The sequence below is a fragment of the Epinephelus lanceolatus genome, chromosome 2 (assembly GCF_041903045.1).
Source record: "Epinephelus lanceolatus isolate andai-2023 chromosome 2, ASM4190304v1, whole genome shotgun sequence".
NCBI classification, from domain to species: domain Eukaryota; kingdom Metazoa; phylum Chordata; class Actinopteri; order Perciformes; family Serranidae; genus Epinephelus; species Epinephelus lanceolatus.
This window is the reverse complement of record NC_135735.1, coordinates 3,894,974-3,914,674: the sequence shown is the minus strand read 5'-3', so window position 1 is coordinate 3,914,674 and position 19,701 is coordinate 3,894,974. Positions and strand designations below refer to the sequence as shown.

The 19,701-nt window shown below is 41.0% G+C and overlaps 2 protein-coding genes across 6 annotated transcripts in view; both read left to right on the top strand.

The window, feature by feature from the left end:
- LOC117260681 (uncharacterized) overlaps window positions 1–19,701 on the top strand; it is a 60,544-nt gene that overhangs the window by 31,029 nt on the left and 9,814 nt on the right. Inside the window, exons 1-4 of one of the 4 annotated variants that reach the window (XM_033632727.2) lie at window positions 15,679–15,996; window positions 16,240–16,444; window positions 16,521–16,707; window positions 19,190–19,349. The exons of 2 other annotated variants lie outside the window; for them this stretch is intronic. In XM_033632727.2, the coding sequence (XP_033488618.2) occupies window positions 16,240–16,444; window positions 16,521–16,707; window positions 19,190–19,349 (552 nt within the window). In that variant the 5' untranslated portion in view covers window positions 15,679–15,996. Of the gene's footprint in view, window positions 1–15,678; window positions 15,997–16,236; window positions 16,445–16,520; window positions 16,708–19,189; window positions 19,350–19,701 lie in introns of those variants that run through there. One more of the 4 variants, XM_033632719.2, reaches the window with a different exon arrangement.
- On the top strand, window positions 951–8,318 carry LOC117260706 (uncharacterized). Of its 2 annotated transcripts, XM_078173493.1 has the most exons (9): window positions 951–1,088; window positions 1,217–1,343; window positions 1,743–1,839; window positions 1,948–1,992; window positions 3,093–3,173; window positions 3,314–3,441; window positions 6,741–6,897; window positions 7,160–7,230; window positions 7,587–8,318. In XM_078173493.1, exons 3-9 carry the CDS (start codon window positions 1,749–1,751, stop codon window positions 7,806–7,808), a joined length of 795 nt encoding a protein of 264 aa, XP_078029619.1. In that variant the 5' UTR covers window positions 951–1,088; window positions 1,217–1,343; window positions 1,743–1,748; the 3' UTR covers window positions 7,809–8,318. The 2 variants fall into 2 exon arrangements, with proteins under 2 accessions (XP_078029619.1, XP_078029616.1); XM_078173490.1 differs by having other exon boundaries at window positions 1,217–1,839.

The window sequence follows — 19,701 nt, the reverse complement described above, 5'->3', positions numbered from 1 at the left end:
TTAAAACAACTCTGAAAAGTACAATTTATCCAAAGTTACTCAAGTAAAGGTAACTGAGTAAATATAACTAGTTACTACCCACTTCTGCTAGTCATGTTAGTGGTTGTACAACTGGAGATATTGCTTTCAGCAGAAATCAACACGTCTCTTTTCATAGGGCAAAACAATGTCATGCAACACTTTGTCCAAGTCATCATAAAATCAAGAACATGAAAATAGAGCCCCATGTCTCTGGGTCCTATCTTGATGAATTTAGATCAACACCTTATATTTACCAGGCACATACTTCCACAACAAGAACTTAACAGCCTGTAACTTAAAAGTGTATCCATTGTCAACAATGAATAACTCAGGTCATGTGATACACAATATATGACGTGAAGTTCTGGTGATATATGAAAATTATGCTCTTCTTTTCTCCATTGTCACTTTCTGTCTGTGCTTTGAGCTGCTGTGACGTGAATTTCCCCAGTGTGGGATCAATAAAGTTCATCTTATCTTATCTTATCTTATCTTATTTTATAAAAACATGAAAGTTGGTACACTTGTACAGTTTTGGGCCCAGAACATTTTCAGGAATTCACAGTATCTGTGAACCTGTGCTAGACTTTGTAATATCATGTCTGTTGACCATTTCTCCAACAGCCCATTGAACCCAAATTTCCCAGTGAGTTTGAACATCTTTTCCAAACCAAGTGTTTTTTGTGCCAAAACCTAACCTCACCACACATTCACCTCAGCGTTGTTGACAGATGTAATGTATCCGTGGTTTACAGAAATGCATAATGCAAACATTTTTCTCTAGTGATTGGCTAAATCTGCTGCTTTAACCTCAGCTTCTCTCTTTCTTTCTCAATAACCATATGACGTAAAAGCCAAAAGAAACTTTCACCTGTTACCCACCATCTGTATCCTCTCTCACCCTCAGGAAGATAAATGATGACTACATGCCAACACTGAGGAAGGGAGAGGTGTTGGGTTTTGTAGATAAGATTGTGTTCAACACAAATGACGTCCACCTCCATGGAAGAACTGAAGTGGAAGGCTCCTTTGCAGCGTTTTTGAAATTTATACATCTCTTTCTGGGGGTGAGTATGAATGATGATTTGGAGTAGAGTGTTGAGCAGAGCATGCATTTTATAGGTCAATATCACAGTCAGCTATGTTCGTTTATTTGTGCATCCACCCATCCGCCTATTTTCATCCGCTTATCCAGGTTTGAGTAACGGGGACAGCCGGCTGAGCAAAGTACTCCAGACATCCTTCTTCCCAGCAACGCTTTCCAGCTCCTCCTTTGCAGATGACCTCCTATTCTCCTTCTCTCCACACAGATTTCAAATGATGTAACTACAGTGTTAGTCCCATATGTTTCGCTGAGGAGGAGGGGTCCTTGAGGCTTTGTTGCTGTTTCAGACTTTACAAAAGCCTTCCTCTTCAGCTTAATAAATCCCAGGCAGGCATCCAAAGGCAGCAGGACTGATATGAATGCATTTAATTTTGTCCATTTAAAGACAAAAACAAATAAAGGTCGGGTTGCAAACCAACAAGAAAACACAGCAACTCAACAGTTTCAGTTTCAGAGTGTTTGTGTTGTGTGCCTTTTGCTTTGTGTTTCTAAGTTGTGGTGTGTGTCGGTCTTGTTATTTATTGGTAACATGCTTTGGGTTAAGTTGGTTGGACGGCATTGAGAAGATGTCGTGGTACACCTGTTTGTTTACCTGCTGTATTTATTGTTTAATCAGGCCAAGATGAAGGACGACACTTCCTTTACTGTACCAGCAGGACACATTTATGGCTACAGGTTCAATGAGCTGAAGTTCAAGGAAGAGACAGTGACTGGTAAGAAATGCAGTGTGTGAGCGTGTTAACACACCTGCAGCATTTGTTATTTTTCAAATTAATAGGATCCAAGTTTATTAATGATTTATTGCTATTTCATTCTTTCAGTCCAACTTCTCAGTACGGGACATAAACCCACTGTTCGAAATTATGGTAAAACACTTTTCACACTGTTGCTTTGCTCTGTTCCATCTTGTATTTCACAGCATGCGAGCCAATCAACTGTCAATAACTCACTCTGTCTCTGTCACTTCAAGTACTTTCGTTACTTACACTTTGCTGACACCTCAGCTGCTTTCACTTTGACCTGATTTTTGTTGTTTAACTGACAGTTTAACTAACGATTAAAATACCATCTGATATTTCAGTCAGGAGAGACGGGTGAATGAAGTTAAGTTCATGTACAGATTAACAGATCAGATTTGACAGACAGTTTTTGGTGCTTAGACTCTACAAGGAGATTTTGTATTCAAGGGACACCTGAGCAGCAGCAACATAAATCCACCATGGAGGCTAGACACTGGTGGTGGCGGTGGCTGGTGACTGAGACTAATGCAGGATTTTATACTTCCATGTCAAATCAATGTTGTACTTATGGCGTAGCTTCTGCGTAGATGTGTACCCTGTGCTGTAGCCTGACGTGCACCTTCCCCAGAAATGTTACATGTTGCAGCGACACAGACCTCAAGTCTATTTTTGTAAGCTGTAAAACCATTCCTGGCAGTGGATACAAAAGTTTTATTTACTTCTATTTCACAGTGTGTTTGGAGGTGTAACTGTAGAGCAACACAGACACACAACTGCACAAATATAAATACAAAAAACGCAGTATAGAGCTGACGCACAACTATAAATCTGCCCTAATGGCTGTTGAGGCTGATGAATCTGCAAAGACTAGGTGGTGATGAGGGGTGAAGTGTGCGCACAACTGCACACCTGATCTGGTTCTCTGCTCAGAGGGTAATGAGCCCCTGGAGCTCAGTGTTCTTCCAATTTGTGGACATTTATGTTCTTCTTTCAGTTAGCTGCTAACTGTTATCAGCTACTTTAAAAATCTCCCACAGTGGATCGCACTGTGCTTGCAGTTAAATTACCGCATCAACCTCTTTCAGCCCTAATCTGTTTTCAGTCATTGTATTTCAACTGCCAACTCCACTTCAACTTCTTTTATAATTTAAACTATTTCAAATGTTTCATCTGCAAATTTTCATCGGACAAAAATCTTATTTGTGTGTGTGTGTGTGTGTTTAAAGTAGTGGCCGTGGAACCAGAAACATTTGAACCTGACGACTCTACTGAAGAGACCCTGGAGACCCTGCAACAAGTGCGAGAAAGTATGAGAGTGTTTAAGTGCAGATTTTACATTCCCTGCAATTCAAAGTCAAAAGTCTACAAACCTAAACTTTAAAATGCATGTGGGACTGATGTGACTGTGTTGCAGTTGCTAATAACAGCACTGTTACTGCTCCTGTAGAGTTACTGATGACAGAAACTGTTCTCCAGCCACTGGCTCATCTTCCCCGGGTGACTCGTTTCACTTTGTTCCAGAGTCTCAGTGCGCTCTCAGAGGACAGTGACGCTCTGACTCTTCTGAAGAAAAAGGTATTTGGGGTTTTTACTGTTGGCCTCCACACACACCTTCATCACCCTTGTTGTTAGATCAGGAGGAGGACACGGGTTAAATGAACAACTCAAGATCCAAACACACACCTACTACAGTACCACCATGCTCTGCAGCCGACACAATCTAACAGTCAAGTGTGGTTTCATACAGCCGGCCACCCCGTGACCTCAATCTTTACTAAGAGACGTGGGTTTGGCAAAGCAGCTCTCAGGACTAGCAGGCAAACAGGCAGACTACAGGCTGGCAGGCCTGCTGCTAACACCTGTCATGGAGGTCCTCATGGTTTGCATACAGTCAATCACTCATCAGTTTAATTTGTCACATGAAATCATAGAGGGTATAATTTCAGTCCTGTTGTGTGTTAGAGCAGTGGCTCTCAACCAGGGGTCCTTGAGGGGGCTCCAGGGAGTCCCTGGAAACATGGGGAATAGTTTACTTTCACTATTTAACTGTAGAAGTGAGCCCAATGTGAGTAAGAGACATAAGAGTGATTGTTCTAATCATAGGTTTCACTTCCTTCATGGTTATTTATCTCACTAGTTGTTTATGATAGAGCTGCAGCTAACCATTATCCATCTGCCCTTTATTTTCTCAATTAATCGATTGATCATTTGGCAATAAAATGTAAGAAAATAGTAAAACATTCCATGTGTAATTTTACAGAGGCGATGTCTTCAAATGGTTTGTTTTATACATCCAGTTGTCAAAACCCCCCAAAACTATTCAGTGAATCATCAGGTATGACAAAGAAGCATCAAATTCTCTTATGAAATATGAAATCAGCAAATGTTTGACTTTTACTTTTACTTGAGTCATTTTTATGGTAGTAATTATAATTTCACTTCTGTATAGATTTTCAGTACTCTGCCCACCATCATCTGTCAGACTGTTTTACAGTGAGTGAGGTGACGATAACGCCAATGGTACGTTATGAGGAGTTAAAATTCTGCATCAGCTCAAATCATGTTACTAGCGTCAACCACTTATTTACTAAATCCTCTTCATTCCTGTTGGGTGTAAGGCTGCAATAATATCTCTCCATCACATTTAGTCTTTAGCAACATGTTCCTCTCCCCATGACAGCTACATCTTCTCTAGTAGACACACCAGCTAGCAGGGCGGTTTCTAGCTTTTTGGGAGCCCTACTGTATATAAAACCTTGTTTGTTGGGGTCCCTATGCAAAAATAACCAAATGAAACTAATTACACATAAAAAACATATTTTAATTTAACTTAGCTGCATTGTTAACATCAAAATCAAAACAAAGTCTGTCGCTGACCATCTTCAAAAACCATCTTGCCAGCCCCCTAAAACGACATTTGCCACCTGGCCTAACAGCTTTGCTGGGGGAAACCCTGTGATCCCTGGCCACATCTGGCCACGTGTTTTATACCAAACTCTAAAAAAGACAGCAGTTACATGATAAAGTGCTTGCTGTGCCTCCAAAAAAACACAGATCTTAATTTTTAAGAAGTCCACTTGCACATTGAAGTTGCACTTACTGTAGGTGACATGAAGTTAGCTAGCTGACATTAGCTACTGCCAGAGATGGGGACTCGAGTCATTGTGACTTCGACTCGAGTCGACTCGAGTCGCTGTTTTGATGACTTGTGACTTGTCTTGACAAAAAATGTAAGTCTTGAGACTTGACTCAGACTTGGAAGTTAAAGACTCGGGACTTGACTTGACTTGAGACACGATGACTTGAATGAGTTATTACTATTATGTGTTATTCACATCATGTTTTCGGTTAGAATATAAAATTAATAAATTAATTTAAAAAATAATGTTGATTACCCGGTAGGAGCGCAGGCTGAGAATGGCGTTGTCATGATTGGATCACTACCCTGTCAGTCAGTCATGCCCTCTCTACGTATCTTACATGTTTATTGGAGAAACAGGCCCTCTTATATCAGATAGGCATCAACATGTCAGCGGGAGGGGTACCGAGAGTCATCGTCTTCGGCTTTCGGAATTACCATTATTACGGCAAAAGATGAACAGCACAGCGCAAGACATGTGGCATAAACATCTCGGACAGCCAGGCGACAACTTCAAACTTTGTTCGTCATTTGAAGAGCCATTCTGTCCAGTAAGTGCTTGTCAATTAGCTAATATTATCTGGTTAGTCGATAGTTAGCTAACGTTAGCTTGATACGATACGGGGGTGGGCGGGTGGGTCGGTTTGGTGGAACTTGTTTTTTAATTTATTTGCTAACATTAACCCCAGAAAACGTGAGCGAACATTCTGACCGGTTCATCACAAGGCCGGCTGTACGTTTTATGAACGAGCAACACAGGGTTAAATGAGCTAAATGGGTGATTCTGGCCGCTGCCTTGGTTAGTGTGTGTGTGTGCGTGTGTGTGCGATGAAGTCAATGTTTACTGACAGTTACTTATATCTTGTCTTTTCACTTTATTAAGATCAGATTCTGCAGGTAAAATTACAATAATAAGGTGACTTGACTTGACTTGACCTATTACAGGACTTGACTTGACTTGACTTGACATAACCTGTGACTTGACTTGACTTGCCCAAGAAAAAATGACTTGGGACTTACTTGAGACTTGAAGGTTAAGACTTGAGACTTACTTGAGACTTGCACATGTGTGACTTGGTCACATCTCTGGCTACTGGTATGTTATTTTGTCATGTGTAATGTTAATCTTTAATGTTATGATAATGACATGAACTCGTCTTGTAGCTAGTGGTCTGTTGGCCTTTTGAATTCATTAATCCTCATCAGGGTTAGGGTTACTACAAATGTACAAAGTTTTATCAACAAGTGCTGTTTTTTTTCATTGTTTTGCACTGGCCCACACACCCTAAAGAATATTACAATGGAAAGAAACTTTGAAACATTTATTAACCAGGTACTTTTTTACTTTGACTTGAGTCATTTTTATGGAAGTAATTCTAATTTTACTGAAGTATTTCCTACAGTGCTCTACCCACCACTATCTGTTGGACTGTTTGTTTCACCTGTACCATCAAGGAGGTGTTGTCCGTCTCCCGTTTGCCTGATTCCATGTGAATGCAGCATAGGACAGTGAATATTATAAACATACCTTATAAACATTAGCATGGTAGCACTGTCATTTTGAGCATGCTGCTGTTAATATTTAGCTCAAAGCACCGCTGTGCCAAAATACAGCCTGCTGGCATGACTGTAGAGTACTGTTAATTGTTTTATAAGCTGAACTGTATTTGTAGTTATTTATAGTTATTGTGTCCTCATGTAGGAAATATTAATTTGTAATTTTGTCTCCTCTCAGCTGGATCAGTTGCTTGCAGGTGAGCAGCCAGAGTTCTGTTCGGTGTGTTCTGTTCTTCGTCTACTCAGTGGCTTTGCAACCCCACCCTCACAAATAGGAGCTGAAACGACTGACTTGACCCTGGAAGCTGTTTACCTGCTGGTCAGCGCAATGGACAGTGAGTCAGCTGTACAGTGCTCTGTGTCTGACTGGTTGGCTGTGTGCATGATTTCACTGTCTGGATGTGAAAGGTGGATTATATTCTCAATACCAAATCAGAGATGTGTGTTCTCATTTGAAAGATGGGGTGTAAACAGGCCCAGAGTGACGTAATAATGACCAGACCTCGAGTTGTACTGCTTTGAAGTAACTAACCAAAAGCATCTGACATGTTGTCTGAGTCAGCTCACATGTACCAACAGTTTCTGTGTGCTCCACAGAACTGCCAGAACATGTGACATCACTGATCGCCAAGAACCCCCATGAGAAACTGAAAGGCCTCAACCAACTGGTAAGTCCACTGGTTAACAAAGATCACTACACTCTGTTTAAAATACACACATACAGTGTAGAGATCCTTTCTTTTGCCTCATTTTTATTCATCTTTAATAGAGAATACAGAAGAGACCAAGTTTTAGTAGGTAGCTGAGATGGGGAGATTGGCTTTCTATAGTTTGTCTCTACCCTCCACTCCCACACAGGTGGTTCATGAGTGACATCACCACACACCCCTACAGCTAATTGCCGCAATGCCTTAATTGGTGTGAATACAGCATGAAAGTGTCCATGTTTCCAGGTCTGAAAGAAAAACATTCCCAGGAAGCACCACTGTGGTCCTTTGACTTGTTGACTTGTGTTGTCCTGCAGGTGAGCAGCCTGATGGAGGACGGTCAGGCTCCTCTCTCTGAGTCTCTGCCTGCTGCTCTGCAGGATGGAGGGCAGCTCGACCGGCTCGCTGAGTTCCTCTGCTCCTCCGATGAGTCCCTGAGAGAGCCGTCTGAGCAGACGATAGTGGCAAGAGATGAACCGGGAGTGCTGCTGTTGGCCCTGTGTGTTGCTGTGCGGGGACTCAGCATGTTGTGGCAGTAGAATTACGCTGACCTGTTGCTTAGTCTTATAGCTGCAGTTATTATGATGGGAGACAAAAGGATTCTGGGTACATTTATGTGTCCTGCATTTAGGACCACTGGGAGTCAAAGTAATGGTCAGACTAAATTGTCTTTGTGTTCATCACCTGTTCTGTATTTTGATCCTGGGTATTTCTGTCTTTTGTATTTTTCATATAGTTAACTGTTTTTTCTCCTGCTGTTGGACAGAACATTTCCAATCCTGTATTCTATCATTGATTTAAGACGTAGTTCTAATGGTCTGCTTTTAAATTTGATCAGGTGTTGTACTAATTTTCTGTCATGCCACATTGGTTTTACTGGTCCAGTTACCTGTCTGTAGAAGGAGGAGCTAACCTTTAGTCTTGAGGACAGGAGGAAGATCCTGGTTGGCTAGAAACCTTGTCTTGGTAGTAAATCATGAAAGGACCATTGCTCATTGCTCATCTTAATTTTGGCTTTGTGCAAAGACTAAATAAAGTTCTTCAGTGACTGTGGTGTTGGTTTCCTTGGGACACTGGGACAGGACATTTAATCTCTCCTGGTTTTCACTTCAGGGTCGTTACTGTGTAACAGCAGTGTCAGTAAACCTGTACCACCTCAGGCTTTTGTAGGTACCTACCTTACAACATAAAGACCTACAGCATGTCCTGACTCTTTTCCCTGTTTGTTCCAAAGTAAAAACACAGTTGTACCCTGCAGTACTTAAGTTAAGTACACAAGAACTTTGTAGTTTGACTTATTTCCTCTCTTTGTTGTCATCTGTCCCCCCAGTGTTGTTACATTATATATGGTCACTTTCAAATATATCAGATTTTATGACAGCACAGTCTCACTCAGAGGGCTTCAAAATATGCCACTTGGGCAGAGTCCCCATGCCAGGGCCACCTGGCTCAGAGGCAGAGCGGGTTGTCCACTAATCAGAAGGTTAGTGGTTCGATCCATGGCTCCTCCAGTCTGTATGTCAAAGTGTCCTTGGACAAGATACTGAACCCCAAATTGTTCCTGATGGCTGTTTGATCAATGTGTGAGAGTGTGTGAATAGTTACTGAGCAGCAGATGGCACTGTGTATGGTATCCTGTGTGTTAAGAGGCTTGTTTGAGATGAACTGCACCTTGCCTGGAAAGCAGAGGAGAGCAGGGGGCTGCAGCAGGGGGCGGTGACAAAAAGCTTCGGTGAAGTCGGACAGCTGAAGCTAGGAGAGCCAGATCCTCTGCAAAAAGCAAAGATGAAATCGTGTGGCAGCCATACCTGACAGTCTCTGCACCTTGACGGCATCCAGGCCTCTGTCCACCACAATCACAATGTAAAGTGGTGATAAGGCACAATACCTGGCATGACTTCATGCCGAGAACACAGAGGAAGTTCTGACTCTGGTTATATATTAATTACTGCCTGGAAATTCACACTGTGCAGCTACAAGTTAGGTGTGGAGGTACAGGTAAACACTGTGGCTGATATCAAATTACAAACATTAACACTGGCTCACATGTTGCATTATTTCCTTGGAATCCTTCTCATTGTGGTCTGCAAACTGGATCTGGTGCAGGATTGGTGGACTCTGCCACCACCAATACTAACCATGACTATACTGAGAGGTAATTACTGAGTTTAATTACAAATTCAGTGCTTATTGCTGAAAATACAGACCATAAATAGATTCAAAAAATAATTTAGATTTTGTTGAAATCTAAAGGAGTATGACTTTAAAGATGGGGTTTGCAGAAATCTGGAAAAAACGTATGCACACGCTTTATACAGTGACCCAGTGTTTTCCAGACTCTTTTCCATGAGTCTGTCTTTCTTCTTTGGGTTGCTTTGCAGTGTAGGCAGTTGTTGCCGTTGCTGGAATAGCAACTTTCTCTGCAATATTCTCTGCCATTGAATCAGGCTTTCACCAAAGGGACGTGCACGCACACCTGCATCTGTAGAATAGCCAATAGGAACGCCCACCCTCTGAAATGACCTAAACTGAGATTTATTAAAGCCTGAAATCGAAGCCAAGAGGAGGTGCAGAGGTCGTTTTCTCTCAGTCCACTTGAATTAGAATATGTTTAAAGTTTCTGATGCGATTTTTGCCCAGTGACGCTAAAATCAATCTGCCCTCCCCCAGTTTTAATTAATTAAACATGTTTGCAGCCAAATGTAGATTTTTAAAAAACATTTATTTGATTAAAAAAAACACCAACAGTTTATATTTGATCATGTTATCAGTGACTGTCATCTGTTGTTTTGTGTAGTTTCCTCTCTGTTTGGAAATGAGTTTGTATAATTATAATAGCAGCCACAGAGAGGAAATGGTTAACACAAAGGAAACTACAGAGAGCAGACTGTGGCATCATAAAAAATCTTATCTTATGTTAACAACCAGAGTTGGACCGGGATGAAACATAATCTAATGTCAGCTCAGGACAAATTCCACCCATTCACATCATGTTTTCCCTGTTTACTGTTTAGTTTACTGTTTAGTTTACTGTTTAGTTTTGTTTTTAGTTTTATTACTACACACAAAGAGTGCTGTTAAAAACATCCAGTTCCAGGTGTTAGTCAGTGTCACTTTCAGATTTAAAAGTGCAGGAATGAATCTAAAATGTTTGTTTAGCAGCTCTGACTGGAGTTGGATTTGGAGCTACTTCCATTAACAGAAACCAGCACAGCTCTTTGTTTTCTACAGTTTGTCATGCAGATGCATCTCCTGATTTTAAACAGATCATCGTTCAATGTTCTTTGTTAAAAGACAGAATCAACTCAAGAAGGGAAGTTGTGATATTTATATGTATAATATAGATATGTATATAAGACAGCATATATCTTTTTAAAGACTTAACCATGGATATATAAATAGAACTGGATACAGCGTTGGAGGCAGGGCAGCATTCATCGCCATGACAGTTGCTCAGTTTGACTTCCTGGGTAGAAAATTTACCAGATCTTCTGCATGTTTGGCCCATACAGTAAGCACACTACAGACTTTAGCAAGCAGAGCAGCTAACTTCCACTGGCTCAGTGGCTAACTTTTGATTTAGCCCTCTGCTAACTTGAATGGTAATGAAATGATTTAATCTTGTGTCTCCTTTAGACTTTTGAAATGTTATTGGACCGAATGGATCAAATTCTGATATTGAAATGAATCATTTCACGGGGGTTATTATGCTCAAACAAATATATTTACTGATTTACAGACGCCTGTTTTACAGTGTAATGGCCCTATGGTATAATGTGACAGACCCAGAAGCTGTAATTCCCCTCATTCAAAAGCACATGCACCATGCACTGCGCTGTCAGTCCTTATAACTTGGTGCAGGTGACGGCAGGAAACATCAGACTGATAGTAAATAAGCAGATACTCCGCACACAAGAGGGCTGAATTGCTTCTTCTTTTAATTTAGTCTTCATTTGAAATGTTATGAACAATGCGTTTCACCCAAGGCGTCATCAGGTTTGATGATGGAGCCACTGTAATTCCACAATTTGGCCACTATGAAAATTGGCGCACTTCCTGGGGGGCCTGCATTAACAGTTGGTATTTTGGCTGAATTTCATGGAGGCTACAACAATGGATCAGAGAACTGTTCCAAAGAATCCTTCGAATCCTGCTGAGGATCAAGTCCTTCCTTCAGAGCATTTTCAAGGATGCATGTGTGTATCCTCTGTGGGCATCAAGTACCCGCAGTTCTTTCTTTTGCTTCAGTGATACACACCTGGGCGCTCGCTAGCCTGTTGCAATGAATGTTCACTGACTGCTAGGAAGGAGTCTTGCCTAGCCTCTGTAGGACCTGACTTGGAAGGACCCATCCCACCAAGGAAGCATCCTTGACTTTGAGAAGCACCATGAGCGTTTCTCAATACTCAAGTTCAGCAGTTCGGACTTGTGGACTTGAAGTTGGTGCAGTTATTGCAGCAGGATTGCTTTACCTGCAGGCTGAGGAGGAGGCTGCCCAGCTGAGGAGGCAGATACGAGAAAGACAGCAGAGAATGAGGCGGAGGATGAGGATGAGACGTGCTATGCTTGCATGTCTCTTTTGTTTGATATGTTTGTCCAGTTGTGGACAAAGTACCCAGAAAAAGTAGTAATATCACAACAAAAAGAACAAAAACTCAGTCACAAGTAAAAGTGCTGCAAATCTGACTTGAGTAAAAGTATCTGGGTATTGTCAGCAAAATGTAGGCCTACTTAAAATGAAATGTTCAAAGTACTCATTGTGCAGAGTGACTCAATTTCAAGTGCTGTAATCATCATACACATGAATATGTATTGAGTATTAATTGATCCATTTACACGTAGGCTACATGTAAGCAGCATTTAAATGTTGTCATGGTAGAACTAATTTTAACACCTGTCACTGGTGCACTAGTCTAATCTATAACAACACACAGCAACTTGTAAATATGAAACTTACAACATATAAAACAAACTATCTGAAAAGTAACTATAGCTATCAAATAAATGTAGCTTGAGTAGAATGTACAGTATTTCCCTCTAAGGATAAAGTAGCACAAAATGGAAATACCCAAAGTACATCAAATTTGTACTTAAGTACATATACTTAGTTACTGTCCATCACTGCATTTGTCTCATCATTATGTTTTTATTCAGCCTAACATTTTATTGAAGTGTTGAGTTGTAGATTGTGGTGCTGTTGAACTGTACTGGATTATACTGACAGCAGTTTGTCATTTAGTCTGTCCTCACCAATATAAATGGATCAAACAGGTCAGATGTTCAGAGGAAAAGTTTATTCAGACATCAGGTATACAATTCATATCAGATAATCAATATTTAAAATGTTGTTGAATAAATACTACAATATATACAATTAATCTTTAAATACAATAAATTCTTAAAATCATTATTGAATGTTAAAAACACACAAATAAGCAAAATAATACAAAGAACAACAATAATATAATAATATATCTTATATACTGAGACTGAATGTTGCCCATTAGACATACCCCAAATGAATTACATTTCATATTTAACCACGACAGAGATTTTAGCGACGAATTTCAAAAGGACTACCCGAGAGAGGCTGCTGTCGGTGGGGCAGCCTGAGCGCTCATACACACGTTTATTATCTATGAGCACTGACACCGCTGTCATCTAGTGGGACCTCACATTCAAGTGGGCTCTATATTAATACATCGACCACGGGTCTGAAGTTTAAACTACGCATGAAAACATTCCGTGACAAAACAACAGTAACATATCGATAATTACGACTTACAATTGTGCGCCTTTCCCTCACTTGCCATTTCCGATGATTGTTGTGAAATGCATGCTGGGATACCTGGCTGTCTGAAGTCCACACAAGTCTGCTCCAATGCATCCCGGTTAAAGGGGCGTGGTGAGAACATGTCCAGGCATTTGGACTAAACTTGGCTAGATGTGGACTTTGAATTGGAACAGTACTTGGGCTGTGACTGATGGCGTGTCACAAGTCCACAAGAACACAAGTCCGCACATTGAGAAACGGCTCATATGTCGCCTGATGAACATATCATTTTGCAGCATTTAGTGACACTTTCCTGCAGGACTTTTTTCCTCTACATGCACTCCCTCTCAGGGCCAAATTCACAAAACGATTGCGTGGCTTTTGCAGCCGCTAAACCGCTAAAAATGGAGCAAACAGATAACGTCTAATTCACAAAGCACGCGCAGAGGGTGAAATGCGCCACTAACTGCGCTGCCAAGCAAATTGCGTCTCGGTGCTCCGGTGTTATTTGCACGTATTTAAATGAGGTAATATGCATATATTTGGCGCAAAAATTGCCCCTTTCTATGCAAATGAGCCTCATTGATAAACAACGTCTAATTCACTCACACAGCGCTAATAACCACACGCAGTTTGAGTGAAGTAAATAACGTCTTTAGAAAGCTGGTGCAAACTGGGCGCTCCTCTGTGGAAGCCTCTCGCCCAGACTTTCCAGTGATCGTGGCAGCAGTGATCGTCTGTTAAATCAGTCTGTAAATAATATTTTGACATTATTATTATAATCATTATTACTTTAATGGCATCCGAAGATACTGATGCGTTGAACAGGTGACAGTCTGCGGCTGTTCTCAAAACGCACTTCTGTCACGCACTTCAAAAGCAGTTTTCAATCATTTATTTTACGAAACGGGGGAAACAAACGTGAACAAAAACGGTTCCATAATTCATATTAAATTCAAAAGATAACGAAAAAACAGCTACAAGTGAGAGGGAATAGTGATAAAGTGGTCAAACTTGGTCAAATCCACAGCCTCAACCCATCCGACACTGTTAGACTGACTCACCAGCAGACATCACTACATGAGGGTATAGCCTACAGTATTCAGTACCAGAGTTGGGTATAACGCGTTACAAAGTAACGTGTTAGAGTACTTTGATTACTTTTTGCAATAACGAGTAACCGAACGCGTTAGTTTGCTATTTGAGTAATCAAATACTTAAGTACATTTTCAGTTACTTCCGTTACTTTTAGAACGCTGGTCCTTCAGCTCCAAAACAGCAACGGCTATCGTTTGGTTCTAATAACGGAGATAACCTTAAACCTATCAGTCTGAAAGGAGTCATGAAGCTTGTGGCTCGCTACGTGGTAGAAGAAATGCTGCCGTTGTCTACGGTGGAGTCTAAATAGGTGGAGTAGGACTCGCTGACAGACATATTTCAGACTCAGGACTTGCATTATGCCTGGTACACGCTACACGCTGGTACTCACCAATTATCCCCGGTCGTCTTTCATGACGTGTGTGATGTCATCGGGTTATTCTTGTCCTGTTATTACTTTCACTATTATTTGAGTCACTGTGTGTGTTCATGTGCCAGCCGACATGTTGTTGTAGTCACCTAAAAGCGTCAGCAGGTGGCAGGAGCTACATTTGAAGCGCCATATGTAAACATTCAAGCTACTGTATCTTCCACAGGAAGTTCTGACAAATGTTTCAGAATAAAAGCCTATTTAGAAAATGGAGGGATTCTCTAGCCGAGGTTATAAGGGGCTTTTAATTTGAAACAAGTGTTGAGTTTGAAATGACGACGTGATATGTTAACTTTACAAAGACAACAGAGCGGATAAAAAGTAAATATATAAAAACACAGAGGGATTAATAAATAACGGACCGTCTGTAATGTAGTCTGTTTCAAATGAAGCTGGGAGCCTCTGCAGTTGTGGCGAGTAAAAGCCCTGCCGCTATTTGTTAATGTTATTACTTTATGTCCGACCGTGAGGATGTACCATTGTTTGCTAGCTTGATGCTAATGACAGTAACGTTAACTCAGCGGGTTGACAAAGTGCCTCTGCTGTTTCACACCATCATTCCCCCCTTTTACTCTGTGTGGTAACATCCCTAGAAGAAATATTAAAAAGTGGTCCATAACTTTAATTTTGGAGACAAAAAAATGTAGGCTTAGCGCCCTGTGGTCCATTGCCCAATGGGAAATGTAGAATACTCAAAAGTACTTTAAAAGTGCTTGAGTTACTTTTCTCAGGGAGTAACGTTGGAATTACTTTAAAGTAATTGAGTTACTTTAATCAGGGAATAATGCAATAAAGTAACTGGTTACTTTTTTATAAAGTAACGCAGTAACGTACTTTGATTACTTTTAAAGTAACCCTTACCCAACTCTGTGCAGTACTTTGCCAAACAAAGTCTAATTAGCATAACTAATACCAGCGCTAATAGCCACATGCAGTTAAGTGAAAAAAATAGCTTCTTCATGTGGCTAATTGCAATCAGGGGCAAATCAGGGGCAAATCAGGGGCAAACTGCACTCAGCTGCCAAACTTTGTGGGCGTGTTTGCGCTGGTATATCATTAGCTTTGTGAATAGGACATTAAGACGGAGCAAACTGCAAGTGAAGTGCAATTCAAGGTGCTATCAGTGGCCGCAGTTCATTCTTTGTGAATTCGGCCCTCAGCTCCTTTTCTCTTTCACTCCCTCTCTCCTACTCCACATGCACTCCACTTACTGACTGAAGTCAGGAACTTTTCTTCTTGCACTTCTTGCAGTCTACAATAACCTCTGTTGTATTCCCTGCCAATATCAGATTATCAGTTTGTACTTTGCTGTGTATAAAAGAAACCGGATGAAGCAATCAGCTCACAGCACTGCAGACGTGTCTGAGTGAGGCTGCTGTTACAACACTGAGGAGTGCGCTTTATTATAATCGCAGACTCCAACACGGTAAGACATTAGATCTACTTTAATTCCATGTTTATCATCACATGTCAGGAAGGGTATCAGCCTGCATTTGGATCAAGATCAGTACAGTTTACACTGAAAGATGAGACCATAAAGATTCTCATCATTATTTTAAATTCTGTCTTTTAGGATTTATAATTTCCCATTTGCTTGAGATACTTTCTTTGTCTGAGTGAGGTCCGAGGCTGCTACTTACTTACTGACCACTGTATCTGTACACAGAAGATGTTTCAGGAACATACTCGGGAGGTTCTCCATCAAGTGGACGCAAAAAAAAATCTCACCCCCCATGGAGATTTAACTGAAAAGGTGGATCTCCTGACACTGGTCAAAAAGAAGAGGAACTCAGTTTTTCCCCCTGAGTATGAAGTGATGTCTCTCACTCTTGGTGATCTTATCCCAGCATTCGCTGGATTCTCTGAGTTTGAAGGTACGTACACACATGTACAAAGAACACAATCTGCACCTGTCAATACTGGGCTTCGAGTATCTACCATATTTTCCAGAAACAACCCTCATCAAGGATTACAAGCACACTGGCCTGATCTCTGGGAGGGCCGGCATACGAGGAGGTGTTGACATGGCTTCAGCTGGAGTCAGTGCAGGAGCACTCAGACACAGAGAGACTTCATCTGTCGACATTAATGCAAAGACAGCAAACTTAAGCAAGATGAGGGAGATATGTCTTGGCCAGTATGTCTCTGTGAGCCTGTTTACACCTGCTATTAACATGCTTTTCTGTGAGCACAGCTGAGACACATTGTTGTTCACACCTGTGTCTATCATGTGTCTCCTGCTGACCACTTCTGAACATTTTCAGAAAGTGAGCCATTTTGCTTACCACCACAACTAAATAATGTATTTTTCATCATATCTCTATTTTAACATTCAGACACAGAATAGGTGATGTATGGCTCAGATATCCCTCTGCATATGTATTTTATTAACCTTATATTCATGAACTGATCAGCTCGCTCACTAAGATGGCCTGGGAAATTACTAAATTCTCCTGGTGTGCGACATGAAAAAAAGTGTCGAGTGACTTTTTTTCCATTGAAAATGCATAATTTTTTGTTGAGTGACACTTATCCAAAATGTCAAGTGCTCCAACATAAATTAGGCTTAAAGGAGACATTGAAGAACAGGTTTAACAACAACAAAACAATCAAACATGTTTCTGAAATACATTTCTCTGAGTAAATCTTTGTGTTTGACACATTCTTTTAAGCCATGTTGCTAAGGTCATGTTGAACATTGTTTTACTTTTTAAAGTCACTGTATTGTCAGGGTTAATGAACACATGATTTACGACAACATGTATGCAACAGACACAATATAAAAAGTCAAGCAGAGGTTCTCAGATACAGTGATTTCCTTCTCGCATCGCTAAGTCACCATTAACTATTCACGTGAATGAGTGATAATGTTGTATATGGTATCATTGTAATCCTTGACCAGTAATACAAAGGAGTATACATCACTTATTCTGTGTGAGGATGTTTGGTTCAGTAGATATGATGAAAAATACATTATTCAGTTATGACTATGAATGTTCAGGGCCAAGGTATATTTTTTATGAAAAAATGAGCATATCCCCTCAAATGCGACACATATCACCTGAGGCCTGTACTACGAAGCAGGATTTGCCGTTAGCGAGGTAACTTCGGGGTTAACTCTGGGTTTCCAGTCCAGAAGCTGGTTGTCTTTTTTCTGGGATAAATCACTGTGGCAACTTATGCTGGACAGTTAACCTTCTCCGGAGCAGGTTAACTTCAGGGTATGGGATCACAGGCTGTTAACGTGCCGAAATCTGACCAATCAGATCGCTGAAGAAAAAAGTATCTATGAATGAAGGTCTGGAGTGACAGGTTTAAAAGAGTGTAAGTTTATTTTAGTCCACAGTGACAGTGCTGACAGTGCTGCTACTTTTACACCCCGATTCCATCACCGCAGCTCAAAATAACATGAGACACGTGTGATGAGAACTGGGATAAAACAGATATTTCATTCGTAAAATTCCACGCGCTGTTAACTGGCTCCTGTTATCATAAATGCCACATTCAGGTCAGATAGACCTCATTAGTCATAACTACTTTCCCACTCTTCAGCACGACGTAATTTAAGTCTCGGATAACGCTGCATTTTTGGGTGGTGTTTTCAATGTGTCTAGATGTTCCGTTTTAAGATTATGGTTTGTCGTTTACATCCCGCACCACTGACATTTTACTGTCTAGTCAACAAAACACTGTCGCTACCATTTCATCTCATATGATATCAAGTAGTCTTCTTCATTCATGGTTCTGATGATGACGCTCACAGTTAACAACCCCGCCCCTTTTACATGAATGCGCTCATGGCTGGATAGCAAAACCCAGAGTTGACTGACCTAGTTGATAACCAGCTTTGTAGTACCGGTTATCCAGACGGCCAATATTAGGGTTAGTCAAACCTTATACGAGAAGATATCCTGGGTAAGTTCAACTGTCTTTGTAGTACAGGCCTCTGGATGAGTGTATTTTGTTTTGTATTCGTCCCGTAAACTATAGATTGTGTGCAAAGTGCGGGGAGTGTCGGGGAATATGTTGTCAACACTTGTTCACCAAATTAAACATAAAAAAGACAACATTTGTCCCACTGTCCATTCGATAGGACTAGTACCTTTAAAGGTATCCGCTGAAATAACCCTGTACCAAGTAGTATTGAAACCTCTCTAGACAAATGACTGATTTGATCCTTTATATGTCAGGGGTTCTGATCTTACTGAATTTTGGGCCAATCGGAGCGAAGGGCAGTCCACAGTTTGGAGTGTTAGCATGCTGACATTTGCTAATTAGTATAGTGCAGCTGAGGCTGATGGGAATGCCATGGTATTTGGTCACATGCAAGTGAACATTTTGACCGGGTGATGACATGTTTGTGAACCCTGTTGATACAGGTTGCACCAGAGGTGAAGTTACATGGCAATGAATTGAACAGTTTCCAAGACATTTTATTTTAGGCCTTCTTAGTCTTTGTCACTGCAGAGTGCTGGTTGTAATAGTCAGACTTATTCTCACAGTCTAAATCTACTGCTTTAATCTCTGCTTCTCTCTTTCTTTCTCAATAACCATATGACATAGAAGCCCAAAGAAAACTTCACCTGTTTCCCACCATCTGTATCCTCTCTCACCCGTAGGAAGATAAACCATGTCCACATGCCAACACTGAGGAAGGGAGAGGTGTTGGGTTTTGTAGATAAGATTGTGTTCAACACAAACGACGTCCCACTCCGTGGAAGAACTGAAGTGGACGGCTCCTGTGAAGCACGTTGGAACATAATGAATTTCTCTCTGAAGGTGAGGTCTGAATAATAACCACGTATGAAACCACAGCAGAATGATGGTGATGAGTGTTAAACAGAGCGGTCTGTCCTCCAGTCTGTTACTTGGAAATCATTCCAAGTCCAACACCTGGAAGGACGTCCCAGTCTGTCAAATGTCTGTTATAAGGCAACACTTACTGATGGTGTCTTCATCAGCATACACACCTGTTCTGTACTCACTTCAGAAAAGTAGCTCAGTGATACCTTGAGGTGTCTGCATCTGTCACATGCCCCACAAATCTGAAGATCTCAGGCAAAGCAAGAGTGTGGCATAGACCACATGACAAGTCACACAAGAGGCGTAACTGAAATAAGACCTCAGATTT

Coding starts and splice junctions, on each gene's coding strand:
- LOC117260706 (XM_078173493.1), top strand. CDS start 1,749: ATGAAGGACGACACTTCCTTTACTGTACCAGCAGGACACATTTATGGC. Junction 3,442..6,740: donor TGACTCTTCTGAAGAAAAAG/GTATTTGGGGTT, acceptor GTCTCCTCTCAG/CTGGATCAGTTGCTTGCAGG. Junction 6,898..7,159: donor GCTGGTCAGCGCAATGGACA/GTGAGTCAGCTG, acceptor TGTGCTCCACAG/AACTGCCAGAACATGTGACA.